The 25,667-nt window shown below is 42.4% G+C and overlaps 1 protein-coding gene and 1 pseudogene across 1 annotated transcript; one reads left to right on the top strand and one right to left on the bottom strand.

The window, feature by feature from the left end:
- Window positions 1-10,269: 10,269 nt before the first annotated feature.
- Window positions 10,270-12,268, bottom strand: LOC148071211 (general transcription factor II-I repeat domain-containing protein 2 pseudogene; annotated as a pseudogene).
- A 1,894-nt stretch (window positions 12,269-14,162) lies between these two features.
- Window positions 14,163-25,293, top strand: LOC148071210 (cold shock domain-containing protein E1-like). Its single transcript, XM_087801779.1, has 17 exons — window positions 14,163-14,355; window positions 18,903-19,048; window positions 19,610-19,696; window positions 19,836-19,933; window positions 20,010-20,091; window positions 20,199-20,327; window positions 20,376-20,501; window positions 20,756-20,896; window positions 20,975-21,143; window positions 22,465-22,568; window positions 22,642-22,820; window positions 22,906-23,018; window positions 23,089-23,208; window positions 23,283-23,458; window positions 23,513-23,676; window positions 23,737-23,869; window positions 23,934-25,293. The coding sequence occupies exons 1-17, from the start codon at window positions 14,163-14,165 to the stop codon at window positions 23,979-23,981; spliced, it is 2,208 nt and encodes a 735-aa protein (XP_087657905.1). The 3' UTR covers window positions 23,982-25,293.
- Window positions 25,294-25,667: the final 374 nt, after the last annotated feature.

The raw sequence follows: 25,667 nt of genomic DNA, 5'->3' as shown, positions 1-25,667 counted from the left end.
CTGTACAAGGTTTCTCGCCCGGAGCGCCAGGCCCTCGACACTTATATCGGGGAGTCACTGACCGCCGGTTTAATTCGCCCCTCTTCTTCGCCTCTTGGTGCAGGGTTCTTTTTTGTTAGTAAGAAGGACAAGTCCCTGAGACCTTGTATAGACTACCGGGGGTTGAACAGCATAACCGTTAAGAATCGGTATCCCCTCCCACTCATAGACCCGTCGTTTGATCCTCTGAACAAGGCCATGATATTCACTAAACTGGACCTTAGAAGTGCCTATCACTTGGTCCGTGTTAGAGAGGGCGATGAGTGGAAGACGGCTTTTAAGACCCCCTTAGGACACTTCGAGTACCTGGTCATGCCGTTTGGCCTGACCAATGCGCCAGCGGTGTTCCAGAGACTTATCAATGAGGTCTTAGGGGACTTCTTGATTGATTTTGTGTACGTTTATCTTGACGACATTCTGATCTTTTCCAGTTCTCCTGAGGAACACGTCAGCCACGTCCGCCGCGTTCTCCAACGATTATTAGAGAACAGACTGTTTGTCAAGGCAGAGAAGTGCGAGTTCGGAGTCCCCACAGTGAGTTTTTTGGGTTTTATTCTAGGGCAGGGTCAGCTGCGGCCAGATCCCATGAAGGTGGAGGCAGTTGCTCAATGGCCGGTGCCTGTTAGCCGCAAGGAATTGCAGCGACTCTTGGGTTTCGCTAATTTTTATCGCAGGTTCATCCGGGGTTATAGCCAGGTTGCCGCTCCATTAACCCAGCTTACCTCCAACAAGAGTGCTTTCACCTGGTCCTCCAAGGTGGACGACTCCTTCAACAGGCTGCGCTCGCTGTTCTCCTCCGCGCCTATCCTACGACACCCCGACCCAGCCCGTCAGTTCATCGTGGAGGTGGACGCTTCGGACACCGGCATAGGTGCATCCCTGTGCTTTCTATTCCCGGAAGCTGTCCCCAGCGGAGCAGAACTATGACATTGGCAACCGGGAGCTCCTGGCGGTGGTGGCGGCACTTCAGGAGTGGAGGCATTGGCTGGAGGCTCAGAGGTACCTTTTCTGGTTTTAACGGATCATCGGAACTTACTACCGGAACTTACTACTTACCTACAGGAGGCCAGGCGCCTGAACTCCCGCCAGGCCCGTTGGGCCCTGTTTTTGGGTCGTTTCGACTTTTCCCTGACGTACCGCCCGGGAGGTAAGAACGTTAAGCCTGATGCCTTATCCCGTCAGTTTGCTCCTTCCCAGGAGGGTCTGGCAGAGGAGACCATCCTTCCGAAGCGGTGTTTTATCAGGGCGGCCAGCTGGGATATAGAGAGGGTTGTTCAGGAGGCCCAGGAGAGTGACCCAGGACCTAGCTCTGGACCGCCTGATAGACTGTTTGTTCCGCAGCCAGCTCGTGCCCAGGTTCTTCAGTGGGGGCACACCCACAAGGTAGCGTGTCACCCGGGCGTTTCAAGGACACTCTCGTTTCTCAGGCAGAGATTCTGGTGGCCGGAGATGGCACGCGACGTCCTGGAGTTTGTGGCTGCATGTACCACGTGTGCTCGCGGAAAGTCCTCCCGTCGCCCCCCCGCTGGACTCCTGCGACCCTTACCTGTGCCGAGTCGCCCCTGGTCGCACATCTCTGTGGATTTCGTCACCGGTCTCCCTCCTTCCATGGGTAGGACAGTAATCCTGACAGTAGTGGACCGCTTTTCCAAGATGGTTCATTTTATCCCCCTGATAAAGTTACCGTCAGCCTTGGAGACAGCGGACCTGCTGGTCCTACATGTTTTTAGACTCCATGGAATCCCGGTAGACATTGTCTCGGATCGGGGACCCCAGTTCTCCTCGCAGGTATGGAGAGCTTTCTGTAGATCCCTGGGGCCTAAGGCTAGCCTTTCGTCGGGGTACCATCCGCAGAGAAACGGCCAGACGGAACGGGCCAACCAGGACCTGGAATCAGCTCTACGCTGCGTGTCGGCTCGTCACCCGGCCTCCTGGTGTCAGCACATCCCCTGGGTGGAGTATTCTCACAACTCCCTAACTTCATCTGCCACTGGGAGGTCACCAATGATGGCAGCGTACGGTTACCAACCACCTCTCTTCCCCTCTCAGGAGAGGGAGGCAGCGGTTCCCTCAGTTCGGGCCCACCTACGACGTTGTCGATCTGTCTGGCACCAGACCAGGGCGGCCTTATCCCGCACCGCCACAAGAAATCAACGCCTCGCTGACAAGCACCGTGTGCCAGCCCCGAGGTACTCACCTGGCCAGAAGGTCTGGCTATCCACCCGGGACCTTCCCCTTCCAGTGGAATCACGCAAGCTGGCTCCTAGGTTCGTGGGGCAGTTCGAGATCGAAAGGATCATTAATCCCACTGCCATGCGCCTCAAGCTCCCTCCGTCGCTCAAGGTCCATCCCACCTTCCACGTCTCTCTCCTGAAGCCCGTCTCAACCAGTCCTCTCAGTGCGCCAGCCGAGCCTCCACCTCCTCCGCTCATCATTGACAATCACCCTGCGTACAAGGTCCACAAGATCCTGGAGGTTCGCCGCGGAGGTCGGGGCTTCCAGTACCTAGTGGACTGGGAGGGCTACGGTCCAGAGGAGCGCTCCTGGATCTCCCGCTCACTCATCCTGGACCTCTCCCTCCTCCGAGACTTTTACCGGGAGCACCCGGAAAGACCGGGTAGAACGCCTGGAGGCACTACCTAGAGGGGGGGGTACTGTCATGTTTTGGTGCTTTCCTGTTTTATTTTGAAGTCGGTTTCCTGTTGTGGTTCGTGTCTTTGCTTTTGTCTTGACAGACGCGGGCAGGTGCGCGGCTGGGGGTGATTGAATGGCGGGTTCTTCCCACAGAAAAGGAGCGTCGCGGACCTGAAGAACTCGCCAGAGAATTGAGTTTCCAGACTAGGTCATGGCATTCGTAGATTCTCTTTGCTCGTGTTCCGTATTAACTTTTTCCTGAAGACCCCTGACGTTGTCAGCACCTTGTTTTGCTCATGTGAGTCTTTTTTTTCTCTTTTGTTTTAGTTCCGGATCTGAGATCCCGATCTCCAGCCGCGTCCTGCCTTCGTCCCGAGTTCCTGATTTGTTTTTTGTTTCGGTCCCTTCCGACCGCTTGGAATATTAAAAGACTTTGCCTGAACATTTGCTCCGAGGATATTTGTCCACTTCCGCTTCTGGGTCTCCTGCCGAGTTCCACCCGTGACAGGATGTTGTGGATGCGCTGAATGAGCTCCAAAAAAATATGGACACTTTTTGGAGCTCCAGCAAATCAACGCAAGAGAGCTTATGGAGAGAGAAGAGAGGAGGAGAAAAGATGACTTGGAGAAAGAGGAGAGGAGGTACAGGGAGAGGAGCGAATGATGAGGGATATGAAGGAGAGAGAAGAGATCATGATGGAAATGAGTGAGGGATGAGGAGACAAGGAGACTGCTGTCAGGGAGGAGCGTCTCCTTGACATTCTGTCATCTTTAAAAAAAAAATTTAGATTTTTTTTTTTTTGTAGAAAAAAATAAATGTTAATTTAACCCCTTGATGCCTGAATTTATTTGCAATTGTTAAAAAAAAAATAATTATGTGTGTTTTTGCTTTCAAGCAGAGACTAAATTAATTGAAGATAACATTTTTTTACCGTAGAACATAAAATTATTGTAAAATTGGATATGTCGCTAATTTGCGACATATCCAATTTTACAATAATTTTATGGCATAACAGGCATTAGAGGACCAAAATATAATAAAAACACATTTCCCATCTTAAGCATGAAATTTTATTTTTTAATGCCAACATATACATTACAGTGGTAAGAAAACAACAATAAAAAAAAAGTGACTCAAGTCTTCCTCAGAAGCGTCACCTGACGTGCTGCAGACGTGTCACTAATAAGCTGGTCGTTTCTGGTCCCACTGTGTGTTCTCTGGTGCAAGGAACCCCCAGGTGTGCAGGTGCACTGAGTAAAAGCTAACACCAAGATATGCAGTACCTGAATATTCAACAACTAATACTATAACAACAACTTCTATAACAACGATAACTGAGCTGTTTCAATTGTGGGGTGCCTTACTCATGAAACTCCCTGAAGCAATTGTTATTTTTGTTCAGGCACAAGTGAACATTGCACTTAGAACACTTGAACACGGTCAGTTTTCCTTTCAAAGACATCAAAGGAATGCACCAGCCCTTTTGTGTCACAAAGCACAACTATTTTATATCCTCATGTATGTGGCTTCTTGGGGACATATTGTTTTAAACTTGATTTTCCTTTGAAAGGAACCATTTGCTCGTCAACACAGAGCATTTGCTCTTGTAGAACAGCCTGAAATTTGGGAAGAAGTGCATCAATCAGTGGCCTTATTTTGAAAAGTCTGTCATTGTTTGGTGCCATGTTGTCATTGAAATGGATGTAAGGTTTTATTTCATCTCACTCTACTCTGTCTTTTTGTTCAGGAGTAGCTACACTAGGAAGCTCATCATCCTCTTCAGCAGTGAAGCTTTCCTCACTGCTGTCACCTGGTGTTTTAAAAAAAAAAAACATTGAAAAGTACAGACTATTCTATTTAGGTTAGGTAGAACTTTACACAACCTGCTCTCAAAGCGACGTCCTCAAATCTGTGGCTTACAACACAAAAGCTGAAAGTCTGTACAATACAATATTATAGCATTATTACTGCTATTTTTACCACCTTGTGCAGGTATGTGTTCCTCATCAACTTCTCCACTCTCACTGAGACAGATGTCCTCACTCTCAGCTGGTGGAACTCTGGTTCGCTTACCATAAAACATTCCTGAGGAAAAATAAACGTCAATAATTTAATTCATAAAACTTGCTACATGATTACAGATTGTTACAAGAATTGTTTTTGCTATAGAAAGTGTGTGACGGCTAAAATCCATCTGAATATATTAGTGTGTACTGTGCCATTGCGCATCTGGCCATACTGATTAATTTAGCCCTTATGGACGAATGTCGCGAATTCGCGACAAACCGAAAACTTGAAATATCTTCAAAAATCACGTTCAAAACTACTTTATTTTACTTTTCCTAGTTCCACAGACAAACAATAAGCAGACGTGTATTTTTTTTTTACGGTAACTTACCTCAAACAAGACGATCCTTTCGCGCTTCCAACTTTGAATGGGTTGCGCAACACCAGGAAGAAAACACGATCGTAAACCGGACGTGGTTTTAAATGTTATTGGTCCTACAAGAAACTAGTGATTGCAAAACGTTCCTAGGTTCCTATCGAAGAGGCATGAACCAACATTAGGGAAACTCGCGCACGATCTCTGGCGCATTCTTAATGGAAGCGGTATGTCGCGAATTCGCGACACTCTGCGTTAAGGGGTTAAGCTAGTGTAAGGACATATGCGACACATTTTAATAAGGAGTCGTGACTGCTTTGTACATTATTTATTATTAGATGTAGTCGTGCTCAGGCGCAACACACAACATTGCCATCCTGTGCCTGTCGTCTGCTCCACAGTTGGCACCTGGGGCTACTGGTTCTGGGTGGTAGTGGTCTCCTGCTGCTCCCTCCACATCAGCATCCTCTGGCTCAAGCTCATCGCCGTTGCTGAGGCAGATGTTGTGCAATATGATGCAGCAGGCGACCACCTCCGGGACATAACAGACATCCACCTCCAAGGCCTTCATGAAGATGGACCTCCACCTTGTTTTAAGTATGCCAAAGGCTCTCTCCACAACACATTTGGCTTTTGCCAGGCGGGCGTTGTAGAGGGCCTGAAGATGGTTGTGGAGAGGCTGGCGGTACGGCGTCAACAGGGCGATGGGCTGGCGCAGGCAGGGGTAGCCACCGTCTCCAATGATGCAGTACCCTGGTAGGGGGGAACCTCCGTTCATCATAAAGAGGGCTGTGCTTCAGCACCCTCTCATCATGGGCAGAGCCTGGGAACCCCACAAAAATGTCTATAAATCTAGCTGTGTGGTCACACACAGCTTGAAACTGAATAGAATAAAATAATTTTCTATTAAGGTAGCAGTCTGCGTCCTGGGTGGGTGGCTTCACCCGGACGTGGCAGCCATCAATGCTGCCAACAACATTGTGGAAGGCTGCTGTCCCAGCCAAACGGGCAAAACCAGCTCCCACCAGTGGCAGTTCCTCTTCTGATGGGTGACGGACGACCTTGGAGAGGAGGGTGAGGACCTTCGTGCTTGTTTTGTGTATGGCACGGTGGACTGTGGCTCGGTGCATGCCAAAGGCTCTTACCACCACACGGTAAGAGGTCCCACTAGCTCAGGGGTGGGCAATGCGTCGATCGCGATCTACCGGTCGATCGCGAAGCTGTTGCGAGTAGATCGCGTGATTTAATAAAATATGATATTAGAAAATAGTAAAGAGAGTTCTGATTGGCTGCTGTGCATGTCAATCAAATAATTATTGCGCCGATTGGTTGACAGTTTGATTGACATGCACAGCAGCCAATCAGAGTTCCCGCCTCTTCCACTGAACAGACGGCAAAGTTCATATGAATCGAGAATAAAATGACAAAAACGTGCGATAGTCATTTTACGCAATTCAGAAAAACGATATAGAATTATAAGCTTGTTTTAAAAAATATATATATATATCGAACAAAATAATGCGCGTTTGATCGCTTCAGGTCTTCTCTACGAGAGTCACAGAAACATGACGTCAGTTCCATCAAAGTTAAGCTGCAGGTTCCAATGAAAGCAACAAATGCTGGTTTTCATTTTGTGATCGTTTCCTTAAAACACACTTGTATTAATACACCATCACATGATGACCATTTGTAAATTACCTTTATCTCACGAATATAATGAAAAAACGCTCAAACCCAAACACGTTGTGCAGGTGAGCCACACATTCTAATGACGTCAGAGACGATCAGACAAAGCGATGATGATGTGAAGTTACTGGTTAACAGTTTTATTCTCGTTAAACTTCATCTGAAGATGTTTTAAAATTTTAATAATCCACTTGTGTGATTCATATCAAACATGTTTAAAATTAACAAATATAAACTGTTAGTTTGAATTCATGCTTTCATTTGTTTTTGTTTTACCATGAACACAGAAATGGAGAAATTTAAGTCTTGTGCTTCATTTAAATATGATCGACATATTGGAATGGAGACATGGAAAGGGATGAACCCGTCTGAATTCTTTGATGAATTTGATGAACAAAGGAAAAGGGCTTGAATTCGTGTCAAGCACAGATTCTTACACATGAATATTTTTGTGCACCATTTGGGTTCGAATGAATGACCATTTTTAGAAGGAAATCAATGCAATTCTTAGTACATATGAGTCTGAACTTGTCTGCAGTGGAGGATGAGATTTAAAACAGGCTGACACTGAGCTTAAGACCAGGTCTTATGGACATTTTTGGAAGTTACTCTCAGAGGAAAAGTATCTTCTTATGAGGAAATATGCTCCTCACTGACTGACTCTAGTTATTTATGTAAGTCAGCATTTCTATGAAGATTAAATCCACACATCCTTCCATCATGACTGATTATCAGTCCATTCACTTCATTCAGTGCAAGTCATGTAGTCAGTATGTTCTTACTTACATTGAGCAAATTTGATCAAGGTAGATCTTTTGAACTTGATCATTAGAAAAGTAGCTCGCAAACTGAAAACGTGTGAGCACCCATGATTTAGACTATTCTAAAATGACCTGATTTGCACCCAAAGTTGTTAACTTTGGTTCATTTTATCTTGTTGTTTCCTCTTTCAACAAACACAAATAGTGACTTCAGATTAAAGTAATGTTTACTGTCATTACTGGAGTAATGTACTCCATAATATAATTTTATTTTAGCTGCTTGATTGTAAAAGGAGAAGGTTTAAAAGACAATATGTAATTTAAAATTTCTGCTGTGAAATGAATTAACCAGCTTCCTCAAAAGTTAATGGGAAAAGTTATTTTTATATAAATGTTAAAATGTGATATAATTTTTCGTTTTGTGGCAAAGTCTACAGAATGAAATGCACAGTTGAAGTAGAGCGCTTATCTCTACTGCTTTTAAATCATTATTTTGTTTATGGATTTCCATTTTGACTCTTCTTGGTGTATTGTTTTATCCTTTTTTGGACTTTATATTTATTTATTCTTGTCCTTCCTGAGTGTTTTACTTTCTTGACTGGCTCAGGATGGCAAGAATATGGTTGTTAAACCGACGTTGAATCGCAGGTCAATTCATTTGCTGAACCCTGCATCCACATGATTCAGCCTAAAATAACCCCAGATCTTGTCACCTGTCTGTTTGTGGTTATTGTTTAAAGAATTCTCTTTTTTTATTTATTTTTTTTCACTTTTGTTAATGTTTGACACCAACCTTTTGCTTTCTGTTAAGTCTCCATTATTTCACCTGTTACTTGTTGGTTTCAACATTTTCTTTTTTGTGACATCAGTCACTCTGGCTGGTCTCTTTGCCTTACCCATTATGTTCCTCTCTTCACCCCTGCAGACATCCAGAGGTGTTTGAGTGGTTGCATTAGGAGAAAAAAAAACTAGTTCTTTACAATCAAGCAAAAATATCAGCACGTTGTTCTCAAGTTTATGGGAAAATATGGGCAGCCCCTGGAAAGGCTTTGTTGAGTTTACCTAGCCGGCGTCGCCACCCTCCGCATTTGTAAGCGCTGACCTGAGCAGCACCTCCCCAGTCGGACTCAGCCTGTCACCGTACGCTCGATCCGTAAGTTCTACCTTACTGCATATTTTTTTAAGTGCCCCACCACCAACCCCATCAGAAACTCATCCACCCATCTTTCCCTGCATTTCTTTAGTAAACAAAGCCTAACCTCTCATTCCCTCTGGGCTCCCGGGACTAGCCTCTGCTTCAGTATCCATTGATGGGAGGGGGCAATAAAATTAATGTAATTTTTGGGACAATAGGTTTTCTGTGGTTTTTGACCCCATCACATGTCCCAAAAGATGAGGCTGCTCTGGGAAGCCCTCAGTCATAATCCATTTCTCATCACAAACTGTTTTTTTAGTCTGATAAACCTCGCACTGTTTTTGTTTTCAAGCCAGGACTTTAGGACTCCTGACAGGGATGCTTCTACATTCATTGTAGTATATGGATCTACCCGCGTGTTGATGTCTTTCGTTACATTTTGATAATTGCTTGCCTGCCATGAAGTGTCAATAGAAGGTGTAAAAAAGGCAAGCAGCCAGTCTTGTCTGGTGTGACGTGATTGAAAACATTTTCTGCAGAATGAATCACATCACAAGGGCCACCATTTGTTATCAAACCGTCTATGCTGGGAGAGGATTTTATTTTGATTTAATGCGGTCTCCAGGTGTCGTGTTGTTAAACAGCCAGGTGGTCATTGTTTAATGAAAGCCAGATCTTAAGAGTTGTTACTCATACATCCTCCCAACAGCTTACTCGAGCAGTAGCCCCTATATCCGAAATGGAAAGGGGCTCCTCCGAACCCCCTGTGGCCCGCTCCACTTCCACTGCTCCCATGCAAATCCCGCGGTCCTCCTCTGTCTCATGTCACCCCCATCCAGCGAGTAAAAAGTACAAGCGGACCCCCTTGTACCAGAGATCAGTAAGGGGAATTGTTTGTTGCTGGATTGAGTTAACACTGAGCGGTTCTGGGCTGTTGTAACCGCATGGTTTTTATAAACGTGTGGTTTAATAAGCAGTTACTTTTTTGTATACTTGGTAACTTCCTGTCATTCTTTGTGACCAATTGTTAAGTAGTTGTGCATGTTCCAAACATGTGGACTTACATGGTTTTGTGTGTTGAATGAATGATGTAGAACAGGGGTGTCAAACTGGTTTTCACCAGGGGCCACATCATCATAATGGCTGCCCTCAAAGGGCCAGATGTAACTTATAAATGTAACTAAATGTAAGCTAATGTAAAAATTAATGTAACTACTCCTTAATGTTAAATGACTTTGAATGTACTACTTGAGAGGGGGCATAACTACTGTAAAACGAACAATTGTGAGCTGCTAACAACATGTGTGATGTAGCATTTTACAATAAAATAAAAATGGCTGCACACAGCCTTGCATGTGGCGCACCAAATACATTGCTACACATAAAAATAAGTCAAAACTTACAGCTCAAGACTAACAAGTTGAAACTGAAATAAGTCTGACAAGCAACTTTTCCTGTTGATACACATGTGTCATCACACTTGTCATCTCAAGCAGAGAAAAAATAAATCAATTGCAGGAAAATCAGATTGGTGAGTCTTTATAACAAGAACAAAAACAAGAAAGAAAGTCTCAGTTCACAACCAGTTATTGGTCACATTTTTAGGTTCCCCAGCTTATATACTGGTTGCGTCAATTCTTGTGGATGAGTAGATGCCTGTGCCTGAACACACCAAGTGGATCCCCTCTCCACCATCCATTGGTCATGTTCTGAAAATAACAAGCACAATCATTAAATTGCACACAGTTTAACTATTCTTCTTCTTGGTTACATTACATTTTATTATATTCTAATTGGGTTTTTAAAAATGCTTACCTATGTCTTCTGACCAGATGTCTGACACCGTGTTCCCGTTACCAGTGTGTCAATGTCTGGTTTTAGGTCCTGTGCTGAGGCAATCCGTAGAACAGCATGGAGGTTGTCATCAGTGATGCGAGATCTGTGCTTGTTTTTGTTTACATTCATTATTGAAAACAACTGTTCGCACAGGTAGGTGCTCCAAAACATTGAAAGAACACGGGCAGCATGAAGTCGAAGCTGTGGCATCAAAGCAGGGGGCAGCAGACGGTAAAAGTCCTGGATTGCAGCATCCTGGAACTTTGCTTTCAGGCCACTGTCGCTTTGCAGATCAATTAACTCCATCTGAAGGTGCCGGGGTGCAGTGCCGATGTCAGTGGTGAAAGGACTGGTAAAGAGGGCAAAGCCAGTGTGCTGTGCTCGTAAGTCAGAGAAGCGCCGATCAAACTCATTCCTTATCAGGCTCAGTTTGGAAGCCAACTCAGCACATGAAAAAGTGTGGGGAAATGAGGCCGAGATGCTCTGACTAACAGGAAAGTTACCAAGATCATCGTGTTTCACTTGGCACATCCATAGGTCCAGTTTACGCTGGAAAGCTGTGATCGTGTCGGACATCTTTGTGATGACTTGTTTGCTTCCCTGCAGCTTCTGATTTAGTTCGGCGAGATGCTGGGTTATGTCACACAACATAGCAAAGTCACACAGCCACTGATCATCTGACAGTTCAGGCAAGGGTTTTCCTTTACGCTGCATGAAAACTGCAATTTCTTCCCTGAGCTCAAAAAATCTTTTGAGGACTTTGCTCCTACTCAGCCACCGAACTTCTGTATGGTACGGCACATCTCCATGCTCCGAGTCCATCTCCTGCAAAAACAGCTGGAACTGACGATGATTCAGGCCACGAGCGCGAATGAAGTTCACTGTTTTCATGACCGTGGTCACTATGCCATCCATCCCCAGCACCTTCCCACACAAAGCTTCTTGATGGATAATGCAATGATACGTAATCAGAGGTGTGTGACAGTTCATTTCTTGCATTTTCCCCTTCATTATTCCAACTAAGCCCCTGTTTCCTCCACACATTGTGGGTGCACCGTCTGTAGTTAATCCCACCAAGTTTTCCCAGGGCAATACATTTTTACTCATGGACTTCTCCACCGCATCAAAATTGTCCTGTCCCGTTGTGGTCCCATGCAAAGCAGCCACATCCAACAGCTCCTCAGTGACAGTGAGGTCCGACTTCACGCCTCTGATAAAAATTGATAACTGCGCTGTATCCGTGATATCTGTGCTTTCATCAACAGCTAATGAAAAAGCTATGTAGCTGCGTGTCTCATCGGCCAGCTGTGTTGAAAGATTTCCTGCTATTACCTTAACTCGGTCCGCGATGGTGTTTCTTGATAAACTGACATTTTTAAAAGCCTGTACCTGGTCGGGACACACTTGCTCACACACTTTCACCATGCACCGCTTCAAAAACTCTCCCTCTGAAAAAGGCTTTGAACATTGGGCGATGTGTTCAGCCACAATAAAGCTAGCTTTCACTGCTGCATTATTTTTAGCTGTGGCTTTCGTGAACACATTCTGCTGTGCTTGCAGTTTTCCTTTTAATTCTTCTACAATTTGTTTTTTTTCTTGATGGGTAAATGTGGCATACTTAGCTCCGTGTTTGGTGTCAAAATGCCGGCGTAGATTGTACTCTTTGACAACCGACACTGCCTCATAACACAAAAGACATACAGGCCTTTCTCCTTGAAGCACAAACATGTATTCACCTTCCCACCTTTCTTGAAATAGCCTTCCCTCCTTACCAACCTTTCTCTTCTTGGACATTTTGCTAGTATGTATTTGTATTTTTTTTAATTCCACCTGTTCGCATTGATTTGATGACGCTGCAGCCTAGTGGCGGATCCGTCAATCCTGGGAAAAATAATACCGGTAGGCATGCATTGTGGGTAAATGTAGTTTTCTTTACAAGCCAGCAGCCAGCAACTTGTGCGACACTTTTTCCTGCTGAAATCGGTCATGTGACAGGGAGTGATTGACAGGCCAGGGACTCTGTGTGTGTGTGTGCGTGCGTGCCGCGATGAGAGCGCGTGCTGCTCACATCAAAGGCTCGCGGCCGGTTTACCCAAAGCAGCGGCGCTCATGAAAACACGTAGCGTGGATGACAATCTCGGGTGATGTTGTTGATTCGAGACAGACAGACAACAGACTGTATGGCCCATCGCCCCCCACTTTGCAGGCTGGGCAATGAGAAGCCGACCCGCCTGCAGCGCACCGCCACAGCGCTGCTGCGCCATAGATATTGTGCGTGCGTGTGCGCCTGCGCTTGTGAAAACCTGACCGAGGCAGAGTCAGAGAAGGGAACGCAAGCAGCGCGAATAAAATAAGGAAAACCATTTTGTCTGTTGTGGGATTGGCTTGTCGGACAAGTTTTTTTTTTGTTTTTTTCCTCGTTGGTCAAGGTAAGGCAGGCGGGCCACATAAAATCACATGGCGGGCCACATTTGGCCCGTGGGCCTTGAGTTTGACGACTATTCTTCGATGGCGACCTCCAGCAGCCATCTAGGATTATTCAAAACTTGGTAATGGATACATTTTAAACTAATGTGATCTACACAACACTTTCACTAGTGACCTGATTTTGTATTGAGTGTCATAATCAACATTTTTATAGATTTAATTAAAGGACTGTATTTGTTGTAGAATCGCACATTTCTGAAACAAATCTTCAAGCTTGTCGGGTAATTGAAAGTGATGCAATGCTGTGATGCCAACCAGGTAATGTTGAATACTAACTATGAAGAATCCAGAACAATAGTTTCGATGTCTTTAAACCTTAACCTTACATGTCCATCATATTGGGCAGTCTTTAATAAAAAAAACACTTTTGATACAACTGCTTTAAGTCTAGTAGAGAAACTTCTGTGAAAAGAAATGCAATTAATGATGACGGCTACTGTCCTTGCTAAATGTTATGATTTAAAAAAAAATTCCGATATAATCTTAAATGAAACGAGCGAAGGACTTCCGGTTTTGATGCAGAGCTAAGCGGTCGTGATTTATTTCGACCCTCTCAATTTTGCAAAATAACAACACTCAACTGCACTTTACTCCGTCTACGAGCACTGTTTTTTGTTTTCATTGCTTTGCTGAAATGTGTTATGGCTCCAAAACCAACAAAGAATCACCCGAAATTGGATGCAACGGACTGTAGCCAACAAGCTAAGTTCGGAGCTAAAGAAGACGACATGGCGGCGCACACACGTCTGGCAACGGACACCGTTCTGGCGGCGATACGTGAGCTGAAAAGTGACTTTACAGCTAAACTTGATAGTGTGCTCAGTGTATTAAAAGGGATACAAAACGAATTAAAGTCTGTAACCGAACGTGTCGCCGCAGCTGAGGAAAGAATCGGTAATAACCAGGACGACATAGCTTCCCTGATGTCCATGAACGCAGCACAGAAAGTTACCATCGAGGCGCTAACGATAAAGATGGACGCCCTGGAGAACCGAAGCCGCCGCTCAAACTTGCGACTGTTGGGATTACCCGAGAAAAAAGGAGCGGATTTTTGTCTGTTTCTGGAAAGGTGGCTTCCTGACGTGCTTGGGGCCGAGAACTTTCCCCGGACTCTAAGCATCGACAGCGCGCACCGGGTCGGGAGGAGCGACCCCGGGCTGTGATCGTCAAGTTCACTCACTTCGCGGATAAACAACGGGTGATGAAGGCGGCCAGGACGAGGGGACCACTCTTTCTGGAGCAGCGCAGGATCATGTTTTTCTCGGACGTGTCGCCAGAGCTGATGAGACGGCAGAAAATGTTCGACTCGGTAAAGAAGGAGCTGAGTTCTCTTTCCATCCCTGATCTGAGATACGGAGTCATACACCCGGCCACATTCCTCATCACTGTCTCCGGTAAACGTCACTCATTCAACAGCGGCGCTGCGGTGGAGCAGTTTATCCAGGGACTGAAACAGCGACGGGCCGAGCCAGCGGATGATTGACGGATGACGTAAGACAACCGTGACGTAAACGATTGACAATAACGTGTTGATCATATTCATAACGTGTCGTAGACGCAAATGATCGTGTTTATTATAAAACAAGAAAGTTGAGTTAAAGTATTTTTGTTTTAATGGGAGGGGCGGGAGCTCACGAGTGGTTGAGTGACTTGTTCCTATGTCGAGTGAGGGTCTCGGAGGACCAGGGATGCATCATAGCTGGGCCCTTTTGTGGCCCCTGGGGATTCATAAGTTGGGTGGGGATAGATGTTGCTGGTGTTCTGTAGGCACTCGTTTAAGTTCAGGTTTTTTTTTCCCTTTTTTCTTGTGTTTTTCATTTTTGCAGCCTTATAAAGTACGACCTCTGCTGTCCACTTAAAATACCTGTATTTTATACATGACTTCAAATTTATTGTTTACCTCGTGGAATGTGAGAGGACTTAATCAATATAAAAAAAATCAAACAAGTGATGAAAGTTATCAAACAATCCAAAGCTAAGGTGGTGTTTCTTCAGGAGACTCACTTGACTCCAGACGATGTAAACAGAGTGAGAAAAAACTGGCCTGGTCAAGTGTTCTCTTCTTCCTTTAGTTCCCAGGCACGGGGAGTGATGACACTGGTCCACAAATCAATACCCTTTAAATTAATTAATTTTACAGAAGATAAATTCGGAAGGTTTCTCATTATTCAATGTGAAATTCTATCAACAAAATTTAATCTTGTTAATATATATGGAACCAACAATGATAACCCAGAATTTTACAGACATATTTTTCTGTCAGTAGCCCCCCTGCCTGGTCAACTGATCATCGGTGGGGACTTCAATTGTACATTACATCCAGAACTAGATAGATCTACTGGAGTTGACACATCACATCCACAAACACGAAAGGAATTGTTGCAATCTTAAAAAGATTTTAACTTGGTTGACATCTGGCGGAATCTACACCCAGATCAGAGGGTTTTCTCATGTTACTCTGGCACCTACAAGACCTTTTCCAGAATAGATTTTTTTCTACTATCTTCTGATTTACTTTCAAGAGTTACAAAATGCTGGTATGATAGTATAATTATTTCTGATCATGCCCCTGTATCCTTCAACCTGGAATTTCCAAACATATTATATCACTACCCCAGATGGCGATTACAGTCAGCATGGTTAAAAGATCCAGAGTTTGTTGAGTTTATCGGGAAACAGATTGATACTTATTTTGAGCACAACACGCATCAAACATCAGCATCTGTGAGATGGGAGGCCTTCAAGGCTTTCTTGAGAGGACAAATGATTAGTTTTACGAGTCACAAAAACAAAATAAATCGACAAGAAATGGAGGAGCTGGGAAAATCAATAAAAGGGATTGAAATGCAGGTTTTTCAAAATAGTGACCAACAATTACTCTTGGAATTGCAGAAACTTAAGTCTCGATATAATTTGCTATCAACAAATGCAGCAACAAAGAGTCTAATGAGACTAAGGCAGTCGTACTATGAACAGGGGGAAAAGGCTGGAAAAATGCTAGCATGGCGCATAAAACAGCAACAATCAGAGAGAGCAATAAACTGCATCAAATCAAGTGAAGGAATAACTGTTGACCCAAAAGAAATAAATAATACCTTTTTACACTTTTATCAGAATTTATACTCTTCCCAATATAACGAGATGGCTCCAAACTTGCAAAAGGAATTTTTAGATTTGCTTGACTTTTCTCAAATTGATGAACAATTTAAAGATGTGTTACAATCTGACATAAAATCCAAGAATTAAATGAAGCGGTTACTAACTTGACAGGCGGAAAGACCCCAGGACCTGATGCAATTCCAATTGATATTTACAAAATATTTAGGGATAAATTATTGAAACCTCTATTAGATATGTATCAAGAAGCATTTATCACTGGAACTTTATCACCCACTCTGAATACAACAACAATCACATTATTGTTAAAACCAGGGAAGAGTTCATCTGAATGTGCTTCTTATAGACCAATCTCCCTGCTTAATAATGACTTAAAAATTTTAAGCAAGGTTCTTGCAATGAGGTTGGAACTTAATTCAGGCAAAGTTATACATATTGATCAAAATGGATTTGTACAGGGAAGGCAGGGATTTCATAATATTCGACGAGTGTATAATATTGTCTACGAAAAATCGGGATGCAATGATAACGCAATAATATCTTTAGACGCGGAGAAAGCTTTCGACAGGATAGAATGGCGATATCTGTTTGATGTGATGGAAAGATTTTCAATTGGCGGGAATTTTCTCAAGTGGGTCAAACTATTGTATTCAAATCCTCAAGCTGAAATTTTGACAAATGGTCTCATTTCCTCCCCTTTTAATCTCAAGCGAGGTACAAGACAGGGTTGTCCATTATCTCCATTGTTATTCACTCTAGCACTTGAGCCAATTGCAATGGCTATCTGTAAACACACAAATATCATTGGTATAACAGTTGGAGATATGGAACATAAAATTGCTCTGTATGCGGATGATGTAGTTCTTTTTTGTTCCTACTTAACAGAGACACTACCAAATATACTAGAGTTGATTGCAAAGTTTGGAGTTTTTTCGGGATACAAAATTAAAAACACTAAGTCGGAAATAATGTTCTTAACAGAACAAGAGAGACTAAATCCACCAATATCAACCCCTTTTTCAACTGCAAAGGAGAGTTTTTCTTATCTAGGTGTTAAAATTCCTCCTACTATTAAAGATATAGTTCCAACAAATTACAACCCACTATTAGAATCAATCACAGAACTTATAAATAGATGGACAAAACTGCCCATATCAACCATTGGTCGTGTTAACATTTTGAAAATGACCATTCTCCCCAAAATATTGTACTTTTTCCAATCAATTCCCTTGTCTCCATCTCAATCCTTCTTTCAGGCACTGAAGAAAATCTTTACAAACTTTATATGGAATAAACAAAGACCAAGAATAAGACTCTCGCTTTTGTATGTAGGTGGACTTCAAGTTCCAAACCTTAACATATATTTTTGGGCTGCGCAGGTTAGAGCTGTAATGTTTTACTTTGAAACAAACAGCCCTCCAGCCTGGGTTGCAATGGAGTCCCAAACGCTCAAAATTCCCATTCATTTATACATTTACTCGGCAGCAAAGAAAAAACGTTTAAAACAGACAAAAAAAACATTTTTGAGAAACTCAATTGACATATGGTATCGCACACAAACACATTTGGGGGAAGCTACAGCACTGTCACAGTTTTCACCAATATATGGTAATGATGACTTCCGCCCGGGAAGGGAAGACCCAGGCTTCATGGCCTGGGCCATAAAAGGAATAAGTAAAATTTCAGATTTATATAAGGATCATCAACTAATGTAATTTGAAGAGCTCCGCCTAAAATATAACATTCCCACAAAACATTTTTTCAAATTTCTTCAAATAAGAAGCTATATTAAATCCAAGCAAAGCTCTGGCCTGGCTCTTCCTGCCCTGTCTGTTCTGGAGGAGGTTATTGTAAAGCATTCACATCCCAAAGGTCAAATATCTCTTTTGTATAAACTTTGTGTGGATGGGTGCAAGGAGTCATCAGTGACTACCTTACAAGCCTGGAGAATGGATTTAAATGAAGATGTAACCGAAGATGAATGGAGGCAGGCTTGCACTTCAGCTCAAACCCAATCAGTGAATTCAAACTCCAAGTTACTTCAATATAAATGGTTAACTAGACACGATACATATCACCTGCTAAACTACATCGCTTTAATCCAAATATTCCGGACACCTGTATAAAATGCAATGAGCATAAGGGGTCACTATTTCACTGCATGTGGGAGTGTCCAAAGGTGCTTTCTTTTTGGAAGAAGGTTGTAGAATTGAGTGGACAAATGACTGGGAAGGATATTCCATTGAACCCAAAACTCTGTATTTTGAATGTCTATCCTGCTGATTTTGTGACCTCGACAAACATTAAGACGTTACTTAACATTTGTTTTCTTGAAGCAAAGCGATGCATTGCCCTTTCCTGGAAAAATGTTGTTGCTTGCAGTATCTCCCAATGGCTAAAAGGATTGACTTTCTATGTAGCCTTGGAAAAAATAAGTTTTTGTGTGAAAGGTAAACTGGACAAATTTTGGAAAATATGGAAAATGTTCTATAACTTTTTGGAAAGTTTTAACATTGATCATTTGATTTGACTATAATAATCACAATATAGAGGTGTACTGGACTGGCTGCTTTTGATTTATTTATTTATTTTTTCTTATTATTTTATCTTTGTTTTCACGCATGTTTGTCTTTTTTCTGTGTATATATTGTTTTGTTTTTGTTTTTTGTTTTCTTATTTTTTCTTCTGTGACTGCATCTTGTGAAGTTTGAATAAACAGATGTTTAAAAAAAATAAAATAAAATAAAACGAGCGATACTCTTCAAGATAACATGATGGTTCAGGCGATTCAGAAAACGGTTATCTTTTAGTTAGCACTTTTCAGCTATTTATCTTAATGTTTCTTTTTCCTCTGTCCCCTCGGGTGATGAGTATGAAGTGTCCTCTGACAGACGCACTGGCAAGCCCATAGCAGTGAAGCTGCTTAAGATAAAGCCAGAGCTGCTGCCAGAGGAGCGCATCTCGGGCCAGGTGGGGCCAGACCTGCACGCCTATCCCTTTTACTGTGCTGCATGGTTATATTCATCCAGTTAAGGAACACGAGTTTACTTGGGTTTTGTCCTTGTCTGTCAAAGTTTGTATGGAGCTTTCATGCAGCTGATCCAAGTATACCATTCACTTAATGCCTCCACCCCTCCCTATCAGCACTGTGTGGCAGTGTTTCCCTCCTGATTCTATGTAACCTAAGAACCATGCAGAATTATTGAAGACATGGCATGAACAAACAAATGTATTGTCTTGGTCATGGTCATTAGGCATGTTGCTTTGTGTTTGGGCACATGGTAAATTTGACTGTATGCAAATACTTAGTTAGAATTTTGTTAAATATATTAAAAAAAAAAAAAATTCTTACAGGCTGAATATTAAGCAAGTCCATATGGTCACATTTATCCCTTAATCTGTTGCTGTAGCTTCATGTCCCTGGTGCTCATCTGCCACCTTCCTTGTTCGTTCATGTCACTTTGTTAATTCTTTGGCTTTTTTGATGATCACAGACCAGTTCACTAACTCTGCTCTCCTATTGTTTTTCAGGTTGTCTCATCAATTCCTTTGCAGTTAGATGGAAAATCAGCTCCTGGCCAGATTTACTCTGGCAGTGTTTGCTATGAAAGAAATAGGGTAATTACACTTTTTTTTTCTTTTCTTTTTTTAACAGAAAATGAAATGTCATCTATGAGCTTTTGTTTTTTTGCAATGCACATGTTGTGCCACACAGACCATGTGAAAAAACCCTAATAAAGTTGCTTTTCTCCTGCAGGAGGTGTTTTACCTGACTTACACAGCTGATGATGTAGAGGGAAACATCCACCTAGAGACTGGAGACAAAGTCTGCTTTTATATGGACACAAATAAGCAGTATGTCTTGTAGTTAATGCTATTATTGTAGTGTTTTAAAATCATGTTCTAGCTCATATCTTTGTCATCGTTTCAGTACTGGTGCCGTCAGCGCTCGCAATATTCAGCTCGTGAAAAAAAAGCAGACAAGGTGCCAGGGTGTGGTGTGTGCTACAAAGGTAACTGTCAATCATCCCTTCTGTGACAACAATAAAACGTACTGATTAAGCCTGTTGTCATGTTTTCTCACTTGTGATGTCCTGACCTTAAACTGTTGTACCTTCAGGAGGCGTTTGGATTTATTGAAAGGGCTGATGTGGTGAAGGAGATATTTTTTCACTACAGTGAGTTTAAAGGTGACCTAGAAGCTCTGCAAGCAGGAGATGATGTGGAGTTCACCATCAAGGATAGAAATGTATGTGTGAAGTTTTTAATGTTCTTTTTTCTTTTTTTTTTAATTTAGGGTAAAGAAGTAGCGACGGAAGTAAAACTCCTTCCCCAAGGAAACGTGATTTTTGAAGATATAAGCATCGAGCAGTTTGAAGGCACGGTGGTCAAGGTCATTCCCAAAGTTCCCACTAAAAACCAGGCAGGTTTTATTGCAGTTCATCTTGTGGTTGGAACAAGAAGACAAATTATTGAAGAATAGTTTGTTCATGACATTCTGTGACCTACAGTACATCCAATACATTAGCTTTAAAAGCGTAGTTGGACCTCACATGTTTTTGTGTTTGCTGACACGTTTCTTTCTGCTGTCTGAAAATATAGAAATCTAATTAGAGGAACACTATGCTAAAGTGTACATTTATGACTGACTAACTTTGTCTATTAACACCATTCCAGGGTGTGATTGCTGCAGTCCGTGATGGATTTGGATTCATCAAGTGTGTGGATAGAGATGCGCGAATGTTTTTTCACTTTAGCGAAGTCTTGGAGGAGACCCAGTTGCACATCTCAGATGAAGTGGAGTTTACTGTTGTGCCTGTAAGCTTCCTCCTAGTGTTGTACGAACAGATGCCAGATGATTGTGATCAAAACCAATTTTGAACCATTTCCCACCAGGATATGCTGTCTGCTCAGAGAAACCATGCAGTGCGGATTAAAAAACGACCTAAGGGGACTGTTTCCTTCCATACCCAGTCTGAGCAATGCTTCCTTGGTGCCATAGAGAAGGAGGCTATACCAGCGACCCCCAAAAATGCAGGTCCCACAAAGGGCAAAGAAAAGGCAAGTCAATTTACAAACCAACACACCAGCTTCTTTTTGTGTATTTATTATAGTTTCTTTATGAGTTTCATTATAACTTCTTTCTTCCTTTTTAAAAATGACCGTCTACTGCATGGACATCCAATGTTAGAAAAACTACAAGGTATGCCTGAGTTATGCATGAAGCCATCAATGGTTACATATTTCTGTTGGCAGTCACATCTAACTGGTTTCTTTGCTCACCGATTTTAAAGGGCAAAGTTGTAGAAAAAGTTAGTCTTTCATGGGTCATGATGTCACTGACTATGCTAGTTTAGAGCATGGCATTTATTTGCACTCCATTCTACCCTTAATGAGTCCTGGTATACTGTTTTGAATGAATACAAGTGTGAGGACAAATGTGCACTAGGAACTGAACCATGAACTGAAAGGGCGTTTATTGTGTGTAGGCCACATAACTTTTATCTTTTAATTATTAAAACTCCAATATGTAATTAACTTTTTTCTTTATTACTAGTAAACTACAGAAGATCTCGACTTGTGTATTCTACATAACTTTGGCTGGACCACCTGTCCATATTTTTCCATGTGACCACCAACTGCTTTACATCAGTTGTTCTAAAACTTTTCGTATCAAGTGCTCATAGATGGATGGATGGATAGATAAACTTTATTGATTCCTTCTGGAGGTCTCCTTAGGGAAATTGTTTTTCCAGCACACAGCAACACAGACGATAAAATAATAAGTAAGAAGAAAGTGCAAGATGACACAATCTAAATCTCACCTGGGAGACTTTTTCAACTTTCCAGGAATATAAAACGAGAAACTGGTGCAAGAAGTTTAATCTTGTTTTGTAAATGGATGTTTGTGCTGTTTTGACACTAGGGGGAGCAAGAAACCATATTTATTTAAATGCATATTGAGAATCAGAAACTTTTTTTCTAGTGTTGTAAACACTACAAATTATTTTTTGTGATTAAGTAACTTGATTGTTGTTTGTCTTAATTTTCTATATTTTACAGCACTGTATAGCCTTTTTCTTTAAAACCTTTAACTCTTTTTACTGGAGGAAAAATAATCGTTTTTTTAGTACGTGAAGTACGCAAGATTCGAATGAAACTGTACCTAACTGAACTACTTACTGACTCCCACCCTGGTCTTTCTCATGTATTGTACAAAAGCATCCTTCTTAATACCATCCACTGCTTTATAGATTGTTGGGGCGTCTCTAACTTTGCTTTACTAAAAACACAAAAAAATATTCTATTTAGATTGAGTCCTTGTATACATTGTCCAAAGCAATCCAAATGGTAATCATGTTTTTGTTTTTTTTTCTCTCAGGAAGCTGAAGATGGAGTGATTGCATATGAAGACTGTGGTGTGAAGCTCACTGTGCCGTATCATGTTAAAGACCTGGAGGGAAGTTATAGCCCACAGGCCGGAGACAAGGTAGAAAACCTTAAAATACACACGACAACAAATGTGATGTTAAATGTGGCACCAATTCTCATCTGACGACCAGGTGGAGTTCTGCATCAACGAAGTGAAAAGAACCGGTCTGCAAAGTGCCGTATCCATCCGGGTCCTGAACCGAAACTCGTCCATCTCTAGGAGACTGCACGGGTTTGTCGCCATGCTGAAGGACAACTTTGGCTTCATTGAGACCTCAAATCATGATCAAGAGATTTTCTTTCACTACAGGTGCGTGCTCCCTTCTGTGCATGTATAATGTTGGTGATATATTTCTTGTTTCTATCCTACTGTGACCTGTGATTCCTTTTCTCAGTGAGTTGTGTGGCGATGTGGATAATTTGGATCTAGGAGACACTGTGGAGTACACCTTGTCTAAGGGGAAGGGCAATAAAGTCAGTGCAGAGAAAGTTACCAAAGTGGCTGCTGGTGAGATTGAGATTGATAAAACATCCATCCAATGGCTTTGTAAATCTTACCCTGACGTCTGTTATTTTAGCCAATGGAGTTGGTGATGACATCAGTGCGACCGTAATGACGGGCAAAGTCATCCGTCCAATCCGCAGCGTTGATCCTTCTCAGACTGAATATCAAGGGCTCATTGAAGTTAACGAAGAAGGTGACGGTAACTCCTCAAATGTCTTCCAGCAGCTATTGTTCTCTCTAAAGCTGGTTTCCTCTCCTGCTTGGCAGCATCTAAAGGCCAGACTTATCCTTTCGGAATCATGGGAATGGCGAACAAGTCCGACTGTCTGCAGAAAGGGGAGCTGGTAAAATTCCAAGTGTGCACCGTGCCTCAGACAGGACAGAAGATGGCTTGCAGTGTTGTCCCTCATCGTAGAGCCTTAGTGGAGTGCGTCAAAGATCAGGTAAGAAGTTCACCAGTGGCATTTGTTATTTTTGACAACATTTTGTGTTGGCAGTTTGGCTTCATAACGTACGAAGTCGGTGAAGGCAAGAAGCTGTTCTTCCACATGAAGGAGGTGCAGGACGGCCTGGAGCTTCAGGCTGGTGATGAGGTGGAGTTCTCGGTAGTCTTTAATCAACGCATTGGAAAATGTAGTACCTGCAACGTCCGTAGAATCAGGTGAGAAATGTCAGGCTTTTCATTCTCAAGAGTGTTGCTTAACATTTATTGTCTCTTCAGCGAGGGGCCAAAACCTGTGGCGACACCTCGCCCTGAACGTCTGGTGAACAGACTGAAGAGCATCACTCTGGACGATGCTAGCGCTCCTCGCCTGGTCATAGTGAGACAACCTCGTGGGCCTGACAGTTCTAAGGTGAATGTCGGAGTGTGGAAATGTCGCTGAAGACGCTCATCCAGTCTGATTCCTTCTTCTTCAGGGCTTCAGTTTGGAGCGCAAAACCCGTCAGCCGGGCGTCATCGACTGAGCAATACAGAGTCCACCCTGTCAAGTGATGGTCGGTTCCTGTCCTGTTTGACACCCGCAGAGGAAAAGGGAAATTAATTGATCACTTGCTTGTACATGCAAATTAAAAATCGGCCATCACACAGTAACAGGCATGTGTGTGTCCCTGCGATGGAACTCATTTCCACAGTTCCCTGCCTTCCATATACTTGAGTTCCACGCTGCAGGAAATGTGGGATCTCTGAGTGTGTATGTGTATGTAGCCTACCAGTGATTCAAGTGTGTGTGAGGGGTTATTTGTTCTTGAGGGTCTCGTCCCTCTAAATCAGATTGTGTGCTTATCTGTCTACTACTTTTTTTTTCTCTCCCATCTGGAATTCTGCACCTGTAATGTGTCAGCTGGTTTGCTGGAGTGTGTATGTGGACGTCGGCATGTCTTTTCCCTCCCGCTTCGTCTTTGTTTCTGCTTTTTGCCCATAGAAACTGTCAAGTTAGTTTTCTGCTTTTGTATGCTTTTCCTCTAAAACGCATAAAGCAATGTTCCCTCCATAAGGAGGATCATATTTCTCATCCGTGCAAACTTGAACTGAGGATTCTTCTGCTCGCTTTTTTTGAGCAGTTTTAAATGCTTTACTGAAGAGCTTAGTTGAGAGCATGATTTTGGGGGTGTATGATGTATGTGGGTGTAAAACTATTTAATGGTATTTACACATTGGAGCCTTCTGGGTACCTTTTCGGGATCTGCAAGCTTCACCTTAGCAATTTTCCCAGGTGCAGAATTCCCTAAGCAACGTGTATCTGCTGTTCTTTTATACTTTTTTTTTTTTTTTCTTGCACATTTTTTGATTTGAAATAATGGGAATAAGATTTTGGTGCCTAGAATATCTGTCATCTGGGAAGTGGATGCAAACAGAATGATGATTAAAAAAAATAAAAAGGATATATCCTTGATTACTAGCCCACCACCAAAATATTCTACAATCTAAGGGTGGCTTTGTTTTCTAGTAGACTTGATGATGCATCCCGAACCTGTGGGTTGAAATATACTGTATGTTTGTGTGCGTTTTTTCCTTATAAAAAGCTCAGATTTCAAATAGGACAAAATAAAATTAACACCGATGGGCTAATTGGTAAAAATGGTACAAGTTTGATTTTTAAAAGCGTCAATACCAACTGTGCTCCGTTAGCATGTTGGATGTTTATCTCTGTCAGGGAGAACCGCTTTCAACTTGCAAGTTTACCCGGTTTCCGTTGAACTACATTAAAAAGGTTCTGATGTACTTTCGTTATTGGTCATGGATGAAAAGATTGAATTAAAAGTTTTATGAAAATTACAGTTTTTTTTTTTGTTGCTTCCTTGATCAGATGTAATTAATTAATTTAGAAAATCTTAAACATGTCGGACAAGTTAAGAAATCAGAGCTGTGATGAAATATTTTTCAATGACGATGTTTTCTTTCCCAAAAGCAAGCTGATGAACTATAAGTTCAAGTTCTTTTGTCAAATATGCATGTATTCAAGACATACAGCATTAATTAAATCGTGAAGTTGAAAGGACATTAATTGAGACATTCAAGAAAATAAACAATAATAAAAATTAACTAATGAACATAATATAATGGGTATAAAACGAATGTATCACTCATGACAAGTGTTAAGGGAGCCCCTTAAAGCGCTGACCTAAAAATAAACTGACCAACAGCACTGA

This window comes from Callionymus lyra, chromosome 10 (assembly GCF_982586985.1).
Source record: "Callionymus lyra chromosome 10, fCalLyr1.hap1.1, whole genome shotgun sequence".
In the NCBI taxonomy this organism is placed as follows: domain Eukaryota; kingdom Metazoa; phylum Chordata; class Actinopteri; order Syngnathiformes; family Callionymidae; genus Callionymus; species Callionymus lyra.
This window is presented reverse-complemented; position numbering and strand designations above follow the sequence as displayed.

Excerpts from the sequence above, each read along its gene's own strand:
- LOC148071210 (XM_087801779.1), top strand. The coding sequence starts at position 14,163 with ATGAAGGCGGCCAGGACGAGGGGACCACTCTTTCTGGAGCAGCGCAGG. Across the intron at positions 22,821-22,905 it reads GAGATTTTCTTTCACTACAG|TGAGTTGTGTGGCGATGTGG; the intron begins GTGCGTGCTCCC and ends TCCTTTTCTCAG. Across the intron at positions 23,209-23,282 it reads CATTGAAGTTAACGAAGAAG|CATCTAAAGGCCAGACTTAT; the intron begins GTGACGGTAACT and ends CCTGCTTGGCAG.